Genomic DNA, 16,938 nt, shown 5'->3' with positions numbered 1-16,938 from the left:
CCTACCTAAGGTCTCATGAGATAATTAAATAGCTATATCAGCATTGTTGATTATAAAGTAGGAAACATCATGGATGGTGGGGAGGGCATTTATAGGGCTGGCTACTTACCTGTGTCCCCATTGAGGGGACCTAGTTCCTGTGGCTCTGGTCTGGGTGGCTGATCTGGTTTTTGGCGCCTCTGGAAGAAATGAGACAACAATGAGGTGAAGGTAGAGGGTAGGAGGTCAATGTGAGGATGGGTGCTCTAGTAGGATCCTTCCAAAGCCCAGACACAACTGACGTCCAGTTATGCCAGACCTGGCTCTGGATCCAGTTACTTAGGCTGCCTCCCTCACTAGCCAAAGGCAGCACTCGCTCTGTGGGGAAGGGGTTCCCAGAGCAGCGTTTCTCATCATCGCCAGGGAAACCCTCAGTGGGGAGTTTGATGCTGGTTGACCTCTCCTTAGATTCTTGTGGTTTGTGCCACCATCCATGAGGCCCTCCCTGCCCACCTTTCCTTCTTCCAGCTCTTGGCCAGACATTTTGCTATTACCCTCTCCCTGGTTATGGCTGAAACTTCCCAACTGCTAGTTCAGAGACAATTACCCTTTCCTCTCAGGTACCCTATGGTCACCACAACTTCCTTCCAAGTTCCCTGTATTCAGAGCAAAACATCAGAAGTCCGAGCCCTGGGGGGGCACCTGGGTGGCTCAGTTGGTTAAACATCTGACTCTTGGTTTCGGCTGGGGTCATGATCTCAGGGTCTGTGTTGGGCTCCATGCTCAGTGCAGAGTCTGCTTGACCCTCTCCCTCCCCCTCGGCTCTTCCGCCTGCTTGCGCTCTCCATCTCTCTCAAATAAATAAATAAATTCTAGAAGAAGAAGGAGGAGGCGGAGGAGGAGGAGAAAAAGAAGAAGTCGTCATCATCAAGCCATGGTTTTACCAGGCTTATTCTTTGTTAGAGGGGGTGTTTCACCAGTGATAAGGAGGCAGTGGTACTTACCTGGACAGATGGGGTAAGACGCCGCACTCAGGGTGTGCTGGGCACTATGACGTCTTATCTACACTACCCTAGCTAATCTTCAGAACGATCCTGGGAAATCTGAATATCCCGAATTTACAGAAGAGGAGGCTGAGGCTGAGTGAGGTTAGGACTCAATCAAGGTAGATTAGTGAATAATTGGCAGAGTCAAGGATTTGAGCCATACTTGGCCAGTGTTGGTTGAATCTGACCAAAGGAGGGAACAGATGCCAAAGGGCTGAATCCCGAAGCAGTGTCAGTGGCTCCCAGATTTTCAAGTTTCGTAAATAATATCTTCTAATAGGAGAGTTGATATGGGTTGACAAGCAAGGATGCTGAAAAAATTATTTTCAGGCTAACACTATCATTTCATAAAATAGAGGATATTATAACCTTCCAAAATATAGTAAGGAAAGCTCAAGACACTTCTTCCAGGAAAGGGGAACTGACATCCTTACTCAATGTTTTACACACACTTACACCTTTAATTTTCTCATTTCACCCCAGATAGGTGGGAAGTCAGCCAAGGCCTGGCAGTAGCCACTGGACCAGAATCTGGTGGTAGAAAAAATAAATTAAGCCATTCTGTAACTTTTTAAGATGTTCTTGGATGTAACTAGACTTATTGTGGTGATCATTTCACAATATGTGCAAACACTGAATCATTGCTGTATACCCGAAACTAATATAATGTCTATATGTCAACTACCCCTTTGAAAAAAAAGATGCTCTTAAAAAAATGAAAAAAAATTTAGATCCCATTTTAAGAAACGCTTAAGAGGTGTGTCTGGACGGCTCAGCCAGTTAAGCATCTGACTCTTGATTTCAGCTCAGGTCATGATCTCAGGGTGGTGAGATGGAGCCTGCGTCCGGCTCCACGCTGGGTGTGGAGTCTGCTTAAGATCCTCTCTCTCCCTCTGCCCCTCCTCCCTCTCACCCTCTCTAAAAAAAGAAAAAAAAAAAAAAGAAAAAAGAGAGAGACACTTAAATAATGTCAGCCTATGGAAAGGCTATAAAAATGTTCGATTAACTGTACTTTTTACTATGGTCACAGATTTTAAAAGTAAATTATGGCATCAAATTATTAACAATTTCCTGAACTCAGGAATGATTGAGATGCTGCTAGAAAGCATACTTCTGGTTGGGGAAGAAAGGTAGGTCAAGGGAGGGCCTCTACAACCTTCTGCTCCTGCCCCACAGACAGAGCCTGGGGCAGCGTGAGCCCCTGGCAAACTGAACAAGACATGGCGCCTCTCCCCGGCCCTCAGTGGCTGGGCATGCCTGACAACTGAGTTCTTCCATCCCGCGAAGACTCGGCTCTCCCTGCCCAGGGGAGAGGGAAGGCCCGGCCCAGGCACAAGCAGGGAAGCTGTCAAAGCAAGAATCTGGGGAAGTGACAGGAGCCAGCCTCTCTACCCTAGGCTGTAGGAAGGAGGGAGATCAATGGTTGTCTCATCCCCATTGCCACCACTGGTTATGCTCATCTGGGGATGTTTTTGTGGGACTGAGAATTCCTGAGTTCCAGTCCCGGCCCTGCTACAAACCTGGACACATCCCTTCCCTCCTCTGGGCTCCTGCTCCCTCCTTCGCTAAGAGTAGAGTCGAGAAGGTCTTAGTGGGTTCCCGTGGTGTTCCAACTCTGAGCTCTGACCTCGGCTCCTCTCAGTAGCACTCACAGGCAAGGTAATTACAGTGAGGAAACCCAGGGAGGTAAGACACGGTCACACTGTGCCTTGATGGCAAACTCAACAGTAGAACCAGGTCTCAGCACATTAGAGACTGGAGCAGTGTGGCTTAGGAACGCCAGGATTCTAGGGGCGCCTGGCTGGCTCAGTCAGTTAGTGTCCAGCTCTTGGTTTCAGCTCAGGTCATGATCTCAGGGTTGTGGGATCAAGCCCCTCATCAGGCTCCGGGCTCAGCATGGAGTCTGCTTCGCTCCCTCTGCCCCTCCACCCTGCCAGTCTCTATCTCTAAAATAAATACATACATACATACATACATAAAATCTTAAAAAAAAAAAACAACAACAAAACACCAAAACAGAACTCTGGGATTCTAGAATTACCCAGACCCGGATTCAAATCTTAAAGCTTATGCTGTGTGACTGCATGGCCTCTCCAAGCCTTGGTTTCCTCATGAGATTGTTTAAGGATCAGATGGGATAATGCACCTATAATGTCTGGCATATTCTGAGAGCTCAAACATTGCCTGAGTTGACTACTTCCTGCTTGAAAAGCAGGGCAAGGACAAAGGCCCGCAGGGCTGTGGCAGCTCTCCCTCAGACCGGCCCTGCGTAAGATCATGAAGCTCATGAAAAACTGTCTTCTGCCAAACAACCACCACAGAAAGGTGAAAAACTCTCCTCCACGAACAGCTTCCAGACCACAGGCAGGACAGGACCCTGCGCTCAAGTCCCCAGATCCTGACAAAACCACTCCCAGGATCGCGGCCTCCAGTGACATGCAAGACTTATCACCGGGGCGCCCGGGTGTCTCAGTCGGTTAAGCGTCTGCCTTCGGCTCAGGTCACGATCCCAGGATCCTGGGATCAAGCCCTGCAATGGGGGGAGGGGTGTGTGTCCCTGCTCAGCAGGGGATGTCTGCTTCTCCCTCTCCCTCTGCCTGCTGCTCCCCCTGCTTGTGCTCTCTCACTCTGTCAAATAAATAAATAAATAAACTTAAAAAAAAAAAAAAGACTCATCGCTTTCTGTCCTCAGGCAAGCATCCTCCTCTTCCTCTGTTTCCTTAATAAATATTTGTAACCCTCTTCCTCCAATTATAGTAGCAGTAATAATACATCTACTTATTCCTTATTGGAACGTTACACATACTTCCTAATGTTTTACTTCTTCAAATACGTTACAAGCATTTACTACGTGGCATTAAATACTCTGTAGATATATTAATTTTAACGACTCAAATATTTCATCCTTGTGAATGCATTCAGTCATTTAACAATCTGCATGAATACTTCGATTATTTCCATTTCTTTATTTCCAAATTATGCTTTCACTAATCACTTACTGATTTATACGATTTTTTTATGCACCCGAAGCTACCGGCTCTACCCTCCAGAAAGAGTCTACCGACGAACGCACCCACTATGGGCGCACGAGAAGGCCAGCTTCGCGGCAACCTTGCCAACGTGGAATAGTATCACTTTTTAAAAAACAGTTGGCAGATTGGCTAGGCCCAACCCAATCCTGGCCCCAACAGGTGCATCCCCGTGTTCAAGACCATCCCCAGGCGCTCGTCCCAGCATGACACACCCTCCGCAGGTCCTCCAGCTTCCAGGCTGAGCTCACGTCACGTTTCCCCTCCGTCTCCCTGCAGCGCTGAGTTGGCCCCTGGCAGCTCTGTGCCCCAGTGCCTGTTCGGACACCCATGTGAGTACCTAGCTGGTTACCTGGGTTTCTCCAGCTAGGCCAAGGGGCTCCTTGAGGACAGGGACCATGTTTGAAACCTGCTTTGGATTTGTCCCAGCATCTGTTATGATGCCCAGAGCACTATTTCTAGGAAGGTGGTCTCGGGTCTCCTGTATTAGAACCACCTGGAATGCTTGCTTAACACAGCCCCCAGGCCCAGTTCTAGACCCACAGAATCCGAGGGTGGTAGGTGTGCCTGGAAGCCCCAGTCTGCCAATCCCTGCAGGTGGTTCTGATGCTCACAAAAGCCTGAGGACACGTAGCCCAGAGCTGAGTAGGAACCGACAAGCAACTACTACGTGGAAAATCCCCAGGTTGGGGCTGTTGCAGCCCCTTCTCAGAGGCCACGGAGCAGAGCTCACGCTGCAGGGACAGAGGACGGGAGCTGAGAGGGGGACACAAGAATTTCCCCTTCCAAAAGCAGAGCGGGGACCCAGGGCTGGGGTGGGGCATCCGGATTGAGCTCTGGAAGAGGGATAGCAGGGTCAGTGGGGTTTCCTGAGTCAACAGAAACTGGGAGAAGAGAGTGAGGGGCGCAGCTGGCAGCGCAGGATGTAGGGAGAACCCAGGACTGGGGGAGACCTGGATTCCAGCTTTCCTATGAGACTTGAGGCAAGCCCCTTGCCTGTGCTGGGCCTTAGTTTTTCAATCTGCCACGCGTCAGGATTGGGACAGGTGTTCTGTTCAGTTCTTCTGAACTCCGGGACAGCTCTTCTACCATGGAGGCTGGAAAGTGGGCCCTTGTGTCTTGGTAGCACACACAGTTCTGGGGCCCAGCTCCTTGCTGTCAAGCAGGCCGGAGCCCCACTTTGGGTTCAACCTGAAACAAGCCTGGTCTGCGGCAGGATGTGGCTTCCAAATACAGGCGCAGAGTCCGGGTTTGGTGGGAGGACAGTGGCCAGACCTGTGGACACTGTCCGCAGGGAGGACAGAAGCCCGATGAGCTCACATTGGGTCCAGTGAGACCCCCTAGAACGTGCTTGCATTTTGAAGGGTAAATTGACAAACTAAAAGGTACCAAAAGGAGATGACACGAAGTGGAAGGAGACCCCAAACCAAATTATAGGAGATACTGTTAACAACAGTTGGTCAGCCTCAAGAACAGGCAAGAACACTTGGCCACTGCCTTCAAACCCCTGCAGGACTGTCATGAAGTAGCTGCTAGTGTGTGGCCCACAGCCTTCGAGGGCAGGCTTGTGTCTAAAGACCAGAAGTTTTACGAAGTTTCAGTTCAACATGAAGAAGAATTTCAGAACTGTCCCAGAGATAAGCTGCCTTACTAGAGGTGGGGGCTTGGTGGTGGTAGTGAGTTCTCTGTCACTGGTAGCATGCAAGAAGAGGCAAACTTCATTCCGCAGGAGGGATCACAGAGGACCTTCAACTCCCACAGTCTATAATTCTATAAAGTATCCTTGATGTTCAGCAAGTTAAGCCCTCTGGTAAGCCTAAAGTGCAGGAGGTCTGTGAAAGCCACCAGCATGAACACGGTCTTGGAGGGCTCTGTTGAGTACTCCCCAGGTTGAAGGTGAATTTCTTTCTTTTTTTTTTTAAGGTTATTTATTTATTTATTTGACAGAGAGAGAGAGAGACAGCGGGAGAGGGAACACAAGCAGAGGGAGTGGGAGAGGAAGAAACAGGCTCCCAGAGGAGCAGGGAGCCTGATGCGGGGCTCGATCCCAGGACCCTGGGATCATGCCCTGGGCTGAAGGCCAATGCTTAACGACTGAGTCACCCAGGCGCCCCATGGGGTGAATTTCTGTAGTCCTGTACTAAAGCCTTTGGGGCAGACTCCTCAATTTCCCTCAATTGTGAGCCGTATCAGGCAAGGGCGAGTAAGGCAGAAGCAGCCCAGATGGAAGGTGCTCAGCTCTTCCTTATGCTGGGGCTCCCGCTAGGATGGGAGCCAAGAGCAGCCCTGAGGATGGCTCAGCCTTTCCTGACCACACTTGTTCTCACCTCGCTGTAGGGCCATCACTCCATGCCTTCCTCCGGCCTTTGGGCTTTGTGTATTTCTGATCGAGTGGTATCATTTGTGTCCTCATTATTCCTGCTTCACTTAGAGAATTTAGTAATAAAAGGACCCTTAAGAGTCACCTAGCTCCTGAGCACCTGAGTGGCTCAGTTGGTTAAGCATCTGCCTTTGGCTCAGGTCATGATCCCGGGGTCCTAGGATCGAGCCTCATGTGGGGCTCCCTGCTCTGTGGGGAGAGTGCTTCTCCCTCTGCCCCTCCTCCTATTCATTCTCTGAATCTCTCTCTCTCTCAAATAATAAATAAATACAATCTTAGAAAAAAAAAAGTTACCTAGTTCCTTTCCTGTTCCCTGGCTTCCCTTGGCCACAGAGTTCTATCATACCCGTTCTGGCTCAGGAATGCTTCCTGGGACCCAGCAGGCAGGGTTGGAAGGGCCCCTGGAGACAGTTTATTCCAATCCCCACCTCCTATTTCCAGATGGAGAAACTGAGGCCCAGAGTTGGAATGGACAACACTTGTCAGAGGCCAGACAGCAGGGGAGCAGCGCCCTAATGAGAATCCAGATTCAAGGTGGCGCCTGGAGGCCCTTCCGTTTCCTTTCCTTTCTGCATACACCAGATTGATCCCAGTAGCCGAAGTGTAGGGGACACTGATTCTGGGCCTCCCAGGACTCAGGTCACACCCCTCTGCAGTATCAGAGCTGCCTTTCCGGTGTCTGGACTCGCACGGGTGGGGCCCCGTACTAGTAGTTTCAGAATCTTAACCACCACGGGCAGAGCCTATTGGCTGACGGTAGAGGCAGGAAGGAGGTGGGGGTGGAGGCCCAAAGGGCCCCTCCAGAAGGGAGAGGAAAGGCAGGGCCTCAATGTTCAGGGCTGTTGAGAAATCGGAGCGTTCACACCCAAATCACAGAGGTTCCAACGGAAGAGCGCCGAACACCGGGCTCCGCTGGCCTAGCTCCACGACGGACGGACAGAAGGATTCTGGCCAAGTAATGCCTGAATTTGACTGCATTTTCACCGTGCCAAGGACCCTCAAGATTCAGTTCATCTCATTCATACTACGGAGTGTGGCGTGGGCATCGCCCACTGCCTGCCCGGGGAAAGATCCGCGTGGCTATGAGATCCGTGTGGCCTCACGGTGGGAGGGCCAGCCGGCACCACTGGGCTGTGCTGGGGGGCGCGGGCCCTTCTCAAAACACCAGCGATGCCCCCCACCCCCACCCAGCGCCACAGTCAGGGGCGGATGTGGCCTCTAGGGCTGCTATCTGATCGACTGAGGAATGACATCTCAGAGGAGGACAGGACCACTTCCCTCTTCAGCACCTCCCAGCCTGGCCGTGGCAGACCGTGGGGGAGGCCCTGAGGGAGGCCCTGAGCACGGGCCGGCCTCGTGCACAGACGGAGAGGTGAGGCCTAGAGAAAGGCTTTCCAGTGCACAATATTCCTTGTCTTTCTCCCCAGAACCCACGTTTTCCCGTCCCCTTCCAGCTTCCCAGGGTGTCCGCGGTTCTGGTCAACTTCGAGGGCCTGGAGCTGGCAAAAGCACTCAGCACCACCTCGGCATTTGGGTCAGCCCGAGACCCTGAAGCAGTGGGACAGAAAATGAGGTCAGTGGCTGGGGCAGAGGAAGAGATATGCTGAGGGCACAGATAATATGCCAGACACCCACCGGTCTCCCCACCCCAATGGCAAACTCCCCAGTGGGGGTCTAGAGTCAAAATCCCGGCTTGCCACTTGCTGTGTGACCTTGGGATAGTACCCGACCCTCTCTGGGCTTCTGTTTCCTCTTCTCTATGGCCTGGAGTTGGGCAATGCCATACATCAGAGTCCTTCTAGTGTTGAAATGCTTCAGATGTAGAAGAGGCAGAGTGAGGTCATCTGGCCCCCTCATCCTGTATCAATCCTGTCATGCTCGCTTGCGCTGGGCAGAGCAGGGCGGGCGATCTGACACACTCAGCTGTCAACCCCTGCGTGAAGAGGGCTTCTCAGAGGAGAAGGAAAGACACGCCCTTGCTCAGGAGGGCCCCGGGTAGATGTCCTGAGCCCTTCACACCACCCTCTGTTCTCGAGCGGCCCCTAAGGGGAGGCAGTAGTTGCCTGGAACAGAGGGTGACAGGGAGTCAGTAGCTACCCCCCCCAGGTTATAGGCAGCATGCCCCACCACCCCGCAGTCGCACCGCTAGCAGAGAGACACCCGTTAGTGAGGACAGCGGCACCTCCCCAGGGGGCTCAGGGCAGAGTCGTTTGTAATAGCGAGACACCGGAAACCAGCCTCAGGTCTGACTGGGGCCTGGCTCGATACACGAAGGGACATAATACCATGCAAGGTCACTCGTCATATAAAAAATGAAGTACATTTTACATGCAAAGTGGGAAAGGCATTTGGTAGGAGGCCAATATGCAAAATCAACTATTTTTCTTGGTACTTAAATGCACACAAACGAACAGAGAAAAGTACGTAGAAACGTACAGACCGATGGCACTTGTCATTTTTAGAGAAAGGACTGAGATCGTTGTAGCCAAGGAGGGAGAGCTTTAGTGTTACCTGGATTCTCAGAATTTCTTAAACAGTGATGTACTCAAGTTTTACTTGTGTGCAAAGAAATTAACAACAGCAAGAAGAAATACCTCTCTTGAAATCTAAAAGCAGCCAAGGCAGTCATTCTACAGATGGGGACATCAAGGCCCAGGGAGAGACCCCCCAACAAGTTAATGGAAGAGGCAGGAGTCAGACCATGGTTGACTCCCAGGGTGGTGCTTTCTTCCACGGATGCCAAGGCTGGTGGCCAAAAGCCTCTGGGCCTTGTCCACGTGCCTCCTTGCTTGCCATGCTCCCTACTGTCCTGGGGAGCCATGGGTCCAAACGGGAGGCCTTGGGTTCTTGCTGCCCACCTTGACTGATGGTGGAGGATGAGAGCGGGGGTGGGAGTCATTAACCTGAAGATCTAGAAGTTTCCCAGGGCTGCCGTAACAAATTACCATAGAGTTGGAGCCCCCAAACAGAAATGTATTCTCTCACAGTTCTGGAGGCTAGAAGTCCAAAATCAAGGTGTTGGGAGAGTTGGCTCATTCTGGAGGTTCTGAGGGAGAATCTGTTTGATCCCTGTCTCCTAGCTACTGGCAGGTGCCACAATCCTTGGTGTTTTTTGGCTCATGTACCTGCAGTCCACCGATCTCTGCTTCTGTTATCACATGGCCTTCTCCCTGTCCAAAGTGTCCTATTCTTATAAGGACAACAGTCATTGGATTAAGGCCCACCCTAATCCAGTAGGACCTCATCTTAACTGGATTCCATCTCCAAAAAACCTATTTCAAATAAGGTCACATTCATAGGTTCTGGCTGTATGTGAGTTTGGGGGGGGGTGCATGCACTATTCACCCCAGTACAGATCACTTTCCTCATCTAATGTCAGGGCTTCATCCTTAAGGAGTGAGCAGCGGGTAGGGTTGTGCGGAGCCGTGGAGAAATGGCAAGCAGGTCTTCAAGTTCCCTCGTATACTCAGGGAAAGAAGAGTTCCACCACTGGGGGAGAGGGCGAAGTGGAAGTAGGTCAGGTTGTACATCACTTATCTGGGGGAAGGCATGGACACAGGATGGATGTTTTATGTATTGTAAGGTGTTTGGCCTAGATGTTCTGGAAGATTCAGGTTTGAAAATAAAGTGACAAGATAAACGATTTTTAGGGATTAAAATTCACCTGGCAAGAGAAGCAGGATGACTTGTCTTCAGGTAATGGACAGATTTAGATCTATACGTGCTAAAGATGGATGGATTTTTTTTCTTGCTCCTAGTCTCTGCCCATGGCAGGCTCACAGGCGCTCCTCCTCCCCCACCTATGGGTCCTGCTCTCCCTGATCGTCCAGCAGGGCTCACAGCGCTCTGAGGGTGGAGGACACTGAGGGGACAAAGATGGGAACGCAAGTGCCCTCGAGATGTCAGAGCCAGAACTCGGGCCAACCATCCGGCCCGAGAGCACATGTGGCAGCGCCCCCACCCCCAGGACCGTCACCAACTTGGCTTACATAGCAGCCTGCTTCCGGGCAACTCATTTGAAGTTCTATCTTTTCTGCCCTCTTTACAACAAAAAAGACGTGAAGCATGGGCCCCAAATGCCACGCCCAATGGAGGCAAGGATGGAAGTCTTCGGGTGGCTGGGGGCATATCCTGCCCTTGAGGGATCTACACTAACGGCCTGGGAGCTCAACTACAAAGGAAAAGAACAGAACTAAAACCACATACATGTGCAGAAAATGTGTGGCCAAAGATTGTGTCTCTAAGGCAAGGGTTATTAGAAAGTTTTCGAATGGTCTTAGGTCACTGGGTACAGATGTCCCTTCATAAAATAGAAATCTGGCTTTCAGCCTCACAAGATTGGCTTTAGCTGTGATGATTTTATGGGCTGGGCAAAAATCACCAGCTCAGAGGCTGCATACACACCCATGTCTCCACAGTGCTTGGGGCAGAGGGCTCAGTGCCCAGAAAGTCAGCTTCCTCTCGGGTTCCGCAACCATCCCACCCTCGGCAAACCAGCCTAAAAGGTCAGATTTGCCCTGTTCCTATGGCCCAGGTGTCAGGAGCCTGGACGTCCCTATATCCCACTCCCCCCAACACAACTTTCTAGCCCCACCCCACCAACCTTCAAAACCCAGCCAAGAGGCCAGATCTCTCTGGAGGCCTTCCCTCAGCCCCTCCGCTCCCCTCTGAGCTCAAAGCCACCCCTCCCGCACCCATTAGGCTGAAAACATGAGGATGCTCATGAAAAATGAGGGTAGGAGTGGGGAATGCAAACAACCAAGTGTCCAAATTGGTTACATAAGCCATGGAGCATGCACAGAATATTAGGTGGCCATTAAAAATCATGTTTCCATGAACTATGGAAGAGGAATGCCCCTAGCAAAATATTAACTAGAACATAACCACTTTAAAATATAGTCCCAATCACGTAAAAATAGTCACCCTCATGTATGTTATATATGTAGGAAAAACAGGAGGACACTGAAATGTGCACGGAGGCTATGTCTTAATGGTGATTTTTAAACTTCTTTATATTTTTCCGGGGCACCTGGGTGGTGCAGTCGTTAAGCGTCTGCCTTCGGCTCAGGGCGTGATCCTGGCGTTCTGGGATCGAGCCCCACATCAGGCTCCTCCGCTAGGAGCCTGCTTCTTCCTCTCACTCCCCCTGCTTGTGTTCCCTCTCTCACTGGCTGTCTGTCAAATAAATAAATAAAATCTTAAAAAAAAAAAATAAACTTCTTTATATTTTTCCAAGTTCTGAAATTTTGCCTCAAACATTATAATAATCAGAATTAGATTTCTTTTTTTTTTTTTCAGAATTAGATTTCTTAAGTGGAATCCTAATATTTACTAGTCCTAGGGCTGCATCCCCTCTTCTATTCTTGCCAAAATGTCAGCTGACCTCTGCTTGAACTCTTCCGGAGATGGGGAACTTGCTACCTTTCTTCCTCATGAGAAGTGGAATCTGGCCTCCTCTAGCTCCCCTCACAGGCCACAGTTCCGCCTTCTGGACAACAGAGAACAAGGCTGCTTCCCACGTCCCCTTGGCAACACTTCAGAAGTTTGGAGGCAACGGCCAGGCTCCAGGCTTCACGTCCCTAACCCCAACAGCCTTCAGAGGACATTAGTGTCCCCCTGTCTCCCACATCACTGTTTGCTTTCCTTGGGTACAACCCAGGCAGTGATGTCTGGAAAGTATAATTATGTCTCCGTGGCATTACCCACATTGCATTTTATCGAGGGCAGGCGATTGCCAGTGTATCGGGGCAATGCTGCAGGCCTTCTTTCAACTAATCTCTACAACAACCCTATGACCCAGGAGCTAATCTCACACCTGTCTCACAGATGAGGAAAGTGAAGCATGCAGAAGCCAAGTTCTTTCCACCGTCACTTAACGGAAGTGCGATCAAGCGAGGACTGAAGCGGCACCGAGCCCTCTGTGCCCCGTGAGTAACTGAATGCAGGACCCCAGCTCTAAGGCCCACACCTTCAGTGTCCGTGGCTTGTTTCAGAATTCTGCACGCCTATGCCGGGCTCTTCCGGCTCATTCACTTCTGCATCCCTCCCTCTCTCTCCCCTGGCCTGCTACCTGGAAGTGCTCATGAAGGGCTCCCCGAAAGACGGACCCATTGAGAGCTCGTTGCCTGAGGCCAGCTGTGGGAGCAGTGCTGTGTGGGTTCTGACTCTCTGCTCAGGGCTGTGGTGTCGTGGCCAGAGCCAAAGTCCTGGGGACTGGGGAGTTCAGACGTCATACCAGGCGCACACACAGGGGGCTGACGGTGAGGCACTAGGTGCCCCTCCCCACCCCTGCCCAGGGGAGCCTAGTAAGCTACTGGGGATGGAAGGCCCCTCTGGACTCTCATGTCACTCCTGCAGGCAAATTCATGGCAAGTTTGTTTCCTCGGCCCCTCCCCTCTCTGTCCATCCTCCTCCCAGGTCCTCCTGGGGACATGAGCACATCACCCATGGTCTCAGTCAATACAGGTTTAGGAAGGACCAGACAGTGCGGATGGCTTCCTGAGCACCCACCTGCCAGGGACCCCACTCAAGCACCCATCAGGATTTCAACTGATCCCAATAAGGCGGTGACTTAGCCTCAGGTTGGGTCTCTTGGCTAAGGCCACCAGGCACAGTAGACTACAGAACTCAGCAAACCCTCTAATCCTTGAACTTGGAAGGACTGAGAGGTCCTACTGGTCAAGCCTCTGTCCGTAGCCAGGGTAGTCCCTGCTGAAAACTCCGGGCTCATTCCTTGCTGCCTGCCACCTCCCCTTTCCACAATGAGCCCCCAAATCCCGCACTTTCTCTGACTCAGCCTCCCCTCGGGCTCTTCTCTCTGCCTCGACTGTAACTCCTCCCAAACCTTCAACATGCAGTCGAGACATCCCCACAGCCCCTCCTCCCCCGTCCAAGGAGTCTTCCTGTATCTCTTGAGGCTGGCTGAGGTACTGCTGTCTCACCCCACCCCGGGCTCACCCCTAGCCTGGCTGTTTGGCCCTCATTTGCTCACTCAAATAGTTCCGCACACCTGGTCTGTAGGAGGCGATGAGCACCAGACAGGGGTGCAGAAAACCAGGCTCCGTTGAACAGCTTTGTCATCAACTGGCTTTATGACTTTGGGCACGTCACTCCTCCCTGAACCTCTGTGTCCTCACCTGTGGAGGGGCGAAGATTCGGCAGCCCAGCCTAGCTTCCAGGGCTTTTGTAAGGCCCGTGGGATGTGAAAGCTCTCTGTACACGGCCACTCAGGGTGAGTCACTATTGCCGTGACCTAATCCTTCCGTGGTGTGAGCTCATTTCTGTACATCCCATCCTTACAGCCCTGCGTCCCCTGGGGGACTGACAGCTGGCGGGGTTGGCCTTGGGAGCTTAGGCCTTCCGGGGTTTGGCACCTGGATGAGAAACTGGGCAGAAGCACAGCCCGGAGGGATGGAAACAGGCGTGAACTTTAAATGAACTGGCTTATAAATCCTGCCACACAGGGGCAGGGGCCTGGCATTGCTGGGGCAGGGAAGACATGCCAGACTGCCCTGAGGCAACAGACTGAAGGCTTTAATGCCAAAGGGCTTTGGAATCAATAAGAAGCCACTAGAAGCACAGAGTAGAGGTAGAGACAAAGAGCACTGGACCAGGGGGCTGGATACCTGGGTTCCACTCTAAGTTACTTTGTGACCTCAGTCAAAACCCTTCCCATCTCCAGGCCTTACCCTCTGATCTGTGCATCAGCCCAGGTGGTACCCAGGGCCCTTTCCCACTGGGAGAGTCTGTGTGGGCTTTACTGGCCTTTCACAGCTTGGCTGTGGGGGGGGGGGGGGTCGTCCAGTTCAGGCTGTGCCAAGAACAGACAGGGACAGCTGGTAAGGCTCGTGGAAGGGCAAGGAGGCAGGGGAACCCATGCTCACTGTGGAACGGTCAGGCCTGGAATTCACTCTTGGCCCACTTTGCAGAAAGAGACGTTGACACAGGGACAGAGAACACAGACTCTCAGACCCTTAGAAATCATCACTGGCTCCATTCTGGGTCTCAAGCCAGGCTCAGCTTTCTCTGCTCACCATCCCTGTCAGCCAGCCCCCTGCTCCCACTGCTGCAGGCAAGGCTCAGTTTCCCTGTTGGAGTAAGGGAAGACAGGAGGGTTTCCTGGTCAGAGCTTGGTGAGGTTTTTGGAACTAGGAATAAAGGAGGAGCAAGAGGCATTGTACTTGGGGTGAAAACGCTCCCTGAACTGGCACAGGGCGGGGAAAGCTTGCCTTGGCCCCAGTAAAGCAAGAGAGAGAAAGGGAGAGGGAGAGGGAGAGGGAGAAGGAGAGGGAGAGAGAGAGGGAGAAGGAGAGGGAGAGGGAGGGAGAGAGAGAGAGAGAGAGAGATTCAAGTTTTATGAAAAATAACTACATTTGGTTGCAGTGTGGCACCTCTCGGGGTCTCTAGAGGACTGCTCATCAAGTTTATGGGACCACCTACTCCCACCTGGCTGAAAAGCAGGGAGTAGTAGGAAGAAGGGTTAGAAGTGGAGGGTCCTCCCTTCCCTCTCTGCGCCTTGGGTGTCCCCCGAGGAAGCTGTCCTCTGGCTCCAGGATCTGACCTTCTGTGCTGGTCAGAACCCAAGGGGCACCTGGTCCCACTGTCAGAAACCCGAGTAGAGTCCCCTGGGCCCTAACCCAGCTCCGAGGCCCCTCGGGGGAGGGGCAGGAAGGAAAGGAAGGGCAGCAGCAGGCGGTAGATCTCCTCCCTCTTTGGCCCCTCCCAGCTACCCCCAGGACAGCCCACAGGCACCGGCTCTGGGGCCTGAAGAGGCTCGAGACCCGCGCGTCGCAAACTTTAGAGCCTGTTGTAATCACCTGGACATCTCGTTAAAAGGCAGGTTTTATTTTAGCATGTCCGGGGCAGAGCCTGAGATTCTGCATTGCAAACAGGTCCCGGGTGGTGCCGCTGCCGTAAATCCGTGGACCATTCTGCGAGCAGCCGCCTCAGAGATTGTGTGCCTCAGAGCGGTGGGAAAAGCGGAAGGCCCAGAGAGGTCAAGTCACTCATCCGTGGCCACACAGCGAGCAGCCCCAGACGGAAGGAAAAGGGCACCTGCCATAGCACTAGACATTTCCCCATTCGGGCAGCCGGAATGAGCTGCGCTCCCCGGGCCCCGGGGCCGTGTCGGTAAACTCGGCTGCCCCGCACCGCTCAGCCCGGGGCCGGGGCTAAGAGCGCCGCCCGGCCGAGCTTTCCCCGCCTCCCTCCGCGCCGGCCTCTCGCCGTCCTCCGCGCGGCACCCCGGGACGACCGGAGGGGGCCCGCGGCGCCCAGAGTCCCTGCGGCGGAGCGGTTCCGCACCCTCCTCCCCTCCCGAGGCAAACTTCGCCGCCCGAGCCCTTTACCTTTTTGGGGGCTTTGCAGCAGCTCAGCCGGCTGTGTCTGCAGCCCATCCTCCTCCGGGGACTCCCGGACGCCGCCTCCCAACTCCGGGGACGCCCCCGGAGGACCCAGCCGTCCCGGCCCCTCTGAACGCTGCCCGCCCGCCGGCCGGGGCTGCCGGCGAGACCCTGAAACTGAACCTGGAAGCGCAGACTTGAGCCGGAGCTGGGGCGGCCGCGCGCCGTAAATACCCGAAGAGCAGGGCCTCCGCGAAGCCCGCGGGGTTCGCGGTGCCGCCGCCCGAGGCAGGTGACCAGAATCTCTGTAAAAGATAACAACCTTGGGCCGGGGCAGAAGAGATCCCTAGAAACAACGGCTGCTTTTCCAGGCCCTTGGCAGAGAAAAGGCCAGGAAAAAAATTAAAACAGTTACTTGGAAAACACAACAGCTACCATTTCTTTAGAGCTGTTTCTGTGCCGGCTACATTGTACATATTACTTTATCTTTTTCCATCTCTTTGCAACAAAGGTATTATTCCTTCCACATTACAAGTCAGGAAGATGAGGCTCAGAGACGTGATTTGCCTAAGTTCGCATTGCTAGTGAGAACCAGTGCCCAAATAAATTCCAATTCTCACTCCAGAAACGAAGCTTTGAACCACTTCCCTACAAATACATAATGATACTTAGTTTAATTGTAATGCCTCTTCACTTCTGGGTGAGTAGTTCTTTCCAGCTCACAAGCATCTGTAACACTCTGTCCACCTTGGATAGTTGTTACCCATTACAACACCTTGCCAAGCAGACAACAGATGCCCTGGGAATAAGGGACATGTCACTGCCTGGGGAAGAGAACTTTTATTTACCCTCACTCTCTTACTAGCTGAGGTTTCTGAGAGTGGCAATGCAGCAAAAACACACCTATCTTTGAAAATCCGTGTGCATGTGTATCTGTGTGTCTATTAGCAAATGATACCAGGCCAGAGACATTTGGGAAGGTATGCAAATTTGAGAGGGACTTACAGTCATGAATAAGGAAAGAGTATGAGACTACAAGGGAACTTCCTCCTCCACAGAGTGTAAGACCAATTGTAGCACTTTCTAAGGAAGGAAACCAAGGACACAGATGATATGAGGTCCTTGGAAGGAAGAATAATATAGGACAAAGTGTGGCTACAAAT

At 52.3% G+C, this 16,938-nt stretch overlaps 1 protein-coding gene and 1 long non-coding RNA gene across 2 annotated transcripts in view; both read right to left on the bottom strand.

Moving 5' to 3' along the window:
* The window catches only part of CCDC69 (coiled-coil domain containing 69), a 36,787-nt gene extending 20,811 nt beyond the window's left edge, over window positions 1–15,976 (bottom strand). Inside the window, exons 1-2 of the mRNA XM_045815322.2 lie at window positions 15,782–15,976; window positions 110–179 (exon numbers count right to left, since the gene is read on the bottom strand). Of these exons, the coding sequence (XP_045671278.2) occupies window positions 110–179; window positions 15,782–15,829 (118 nt within the window). The 5' untranslated portion in view covers window positions 15,830–15,976. The remainder of the gene's footprint in view (window positions 1–109; window positions 180–15,781) is intronic.
* LOC123803666 (uncharacterized) lies at window positions 11,131–15,760 on the bottom strand. The gene is made up of 4 exons (XR_006782934.2): window positions 15,251–15,760; window positions 14,318–14,521; window positions 13,444–13,570; window positions 11,131–11,609 (listed from the first exon to the last, which is right to left on the bottom strand). It is a non-coding gene; the product is annotated as an uncharacterized LOC123803666 (long non-coding RNA).
* Window positions 15,977–16,938: the final 962 nt, after the last annotated feature.

The sequence above is a fragment of the Ursus americanus genome, chromosome 15 (assembly GCF_024610735.1).
Source record: "Ursus americanus isolate L20-20 chromosome 15, mUrsAme1.1.p, whole genome shotgun sequence".
In the NCBI taxonomy this organism is placed as follows: Eukaryota; Metazoa; Chordata; class Mammalia; order Carnivora; family Ursidae; genus Ursus; species Ursus americanus.
Note: the sequence above shows the minus strand (reverse complement) of the source record. Positions and strands in the feature narration are given on the sequence as shown.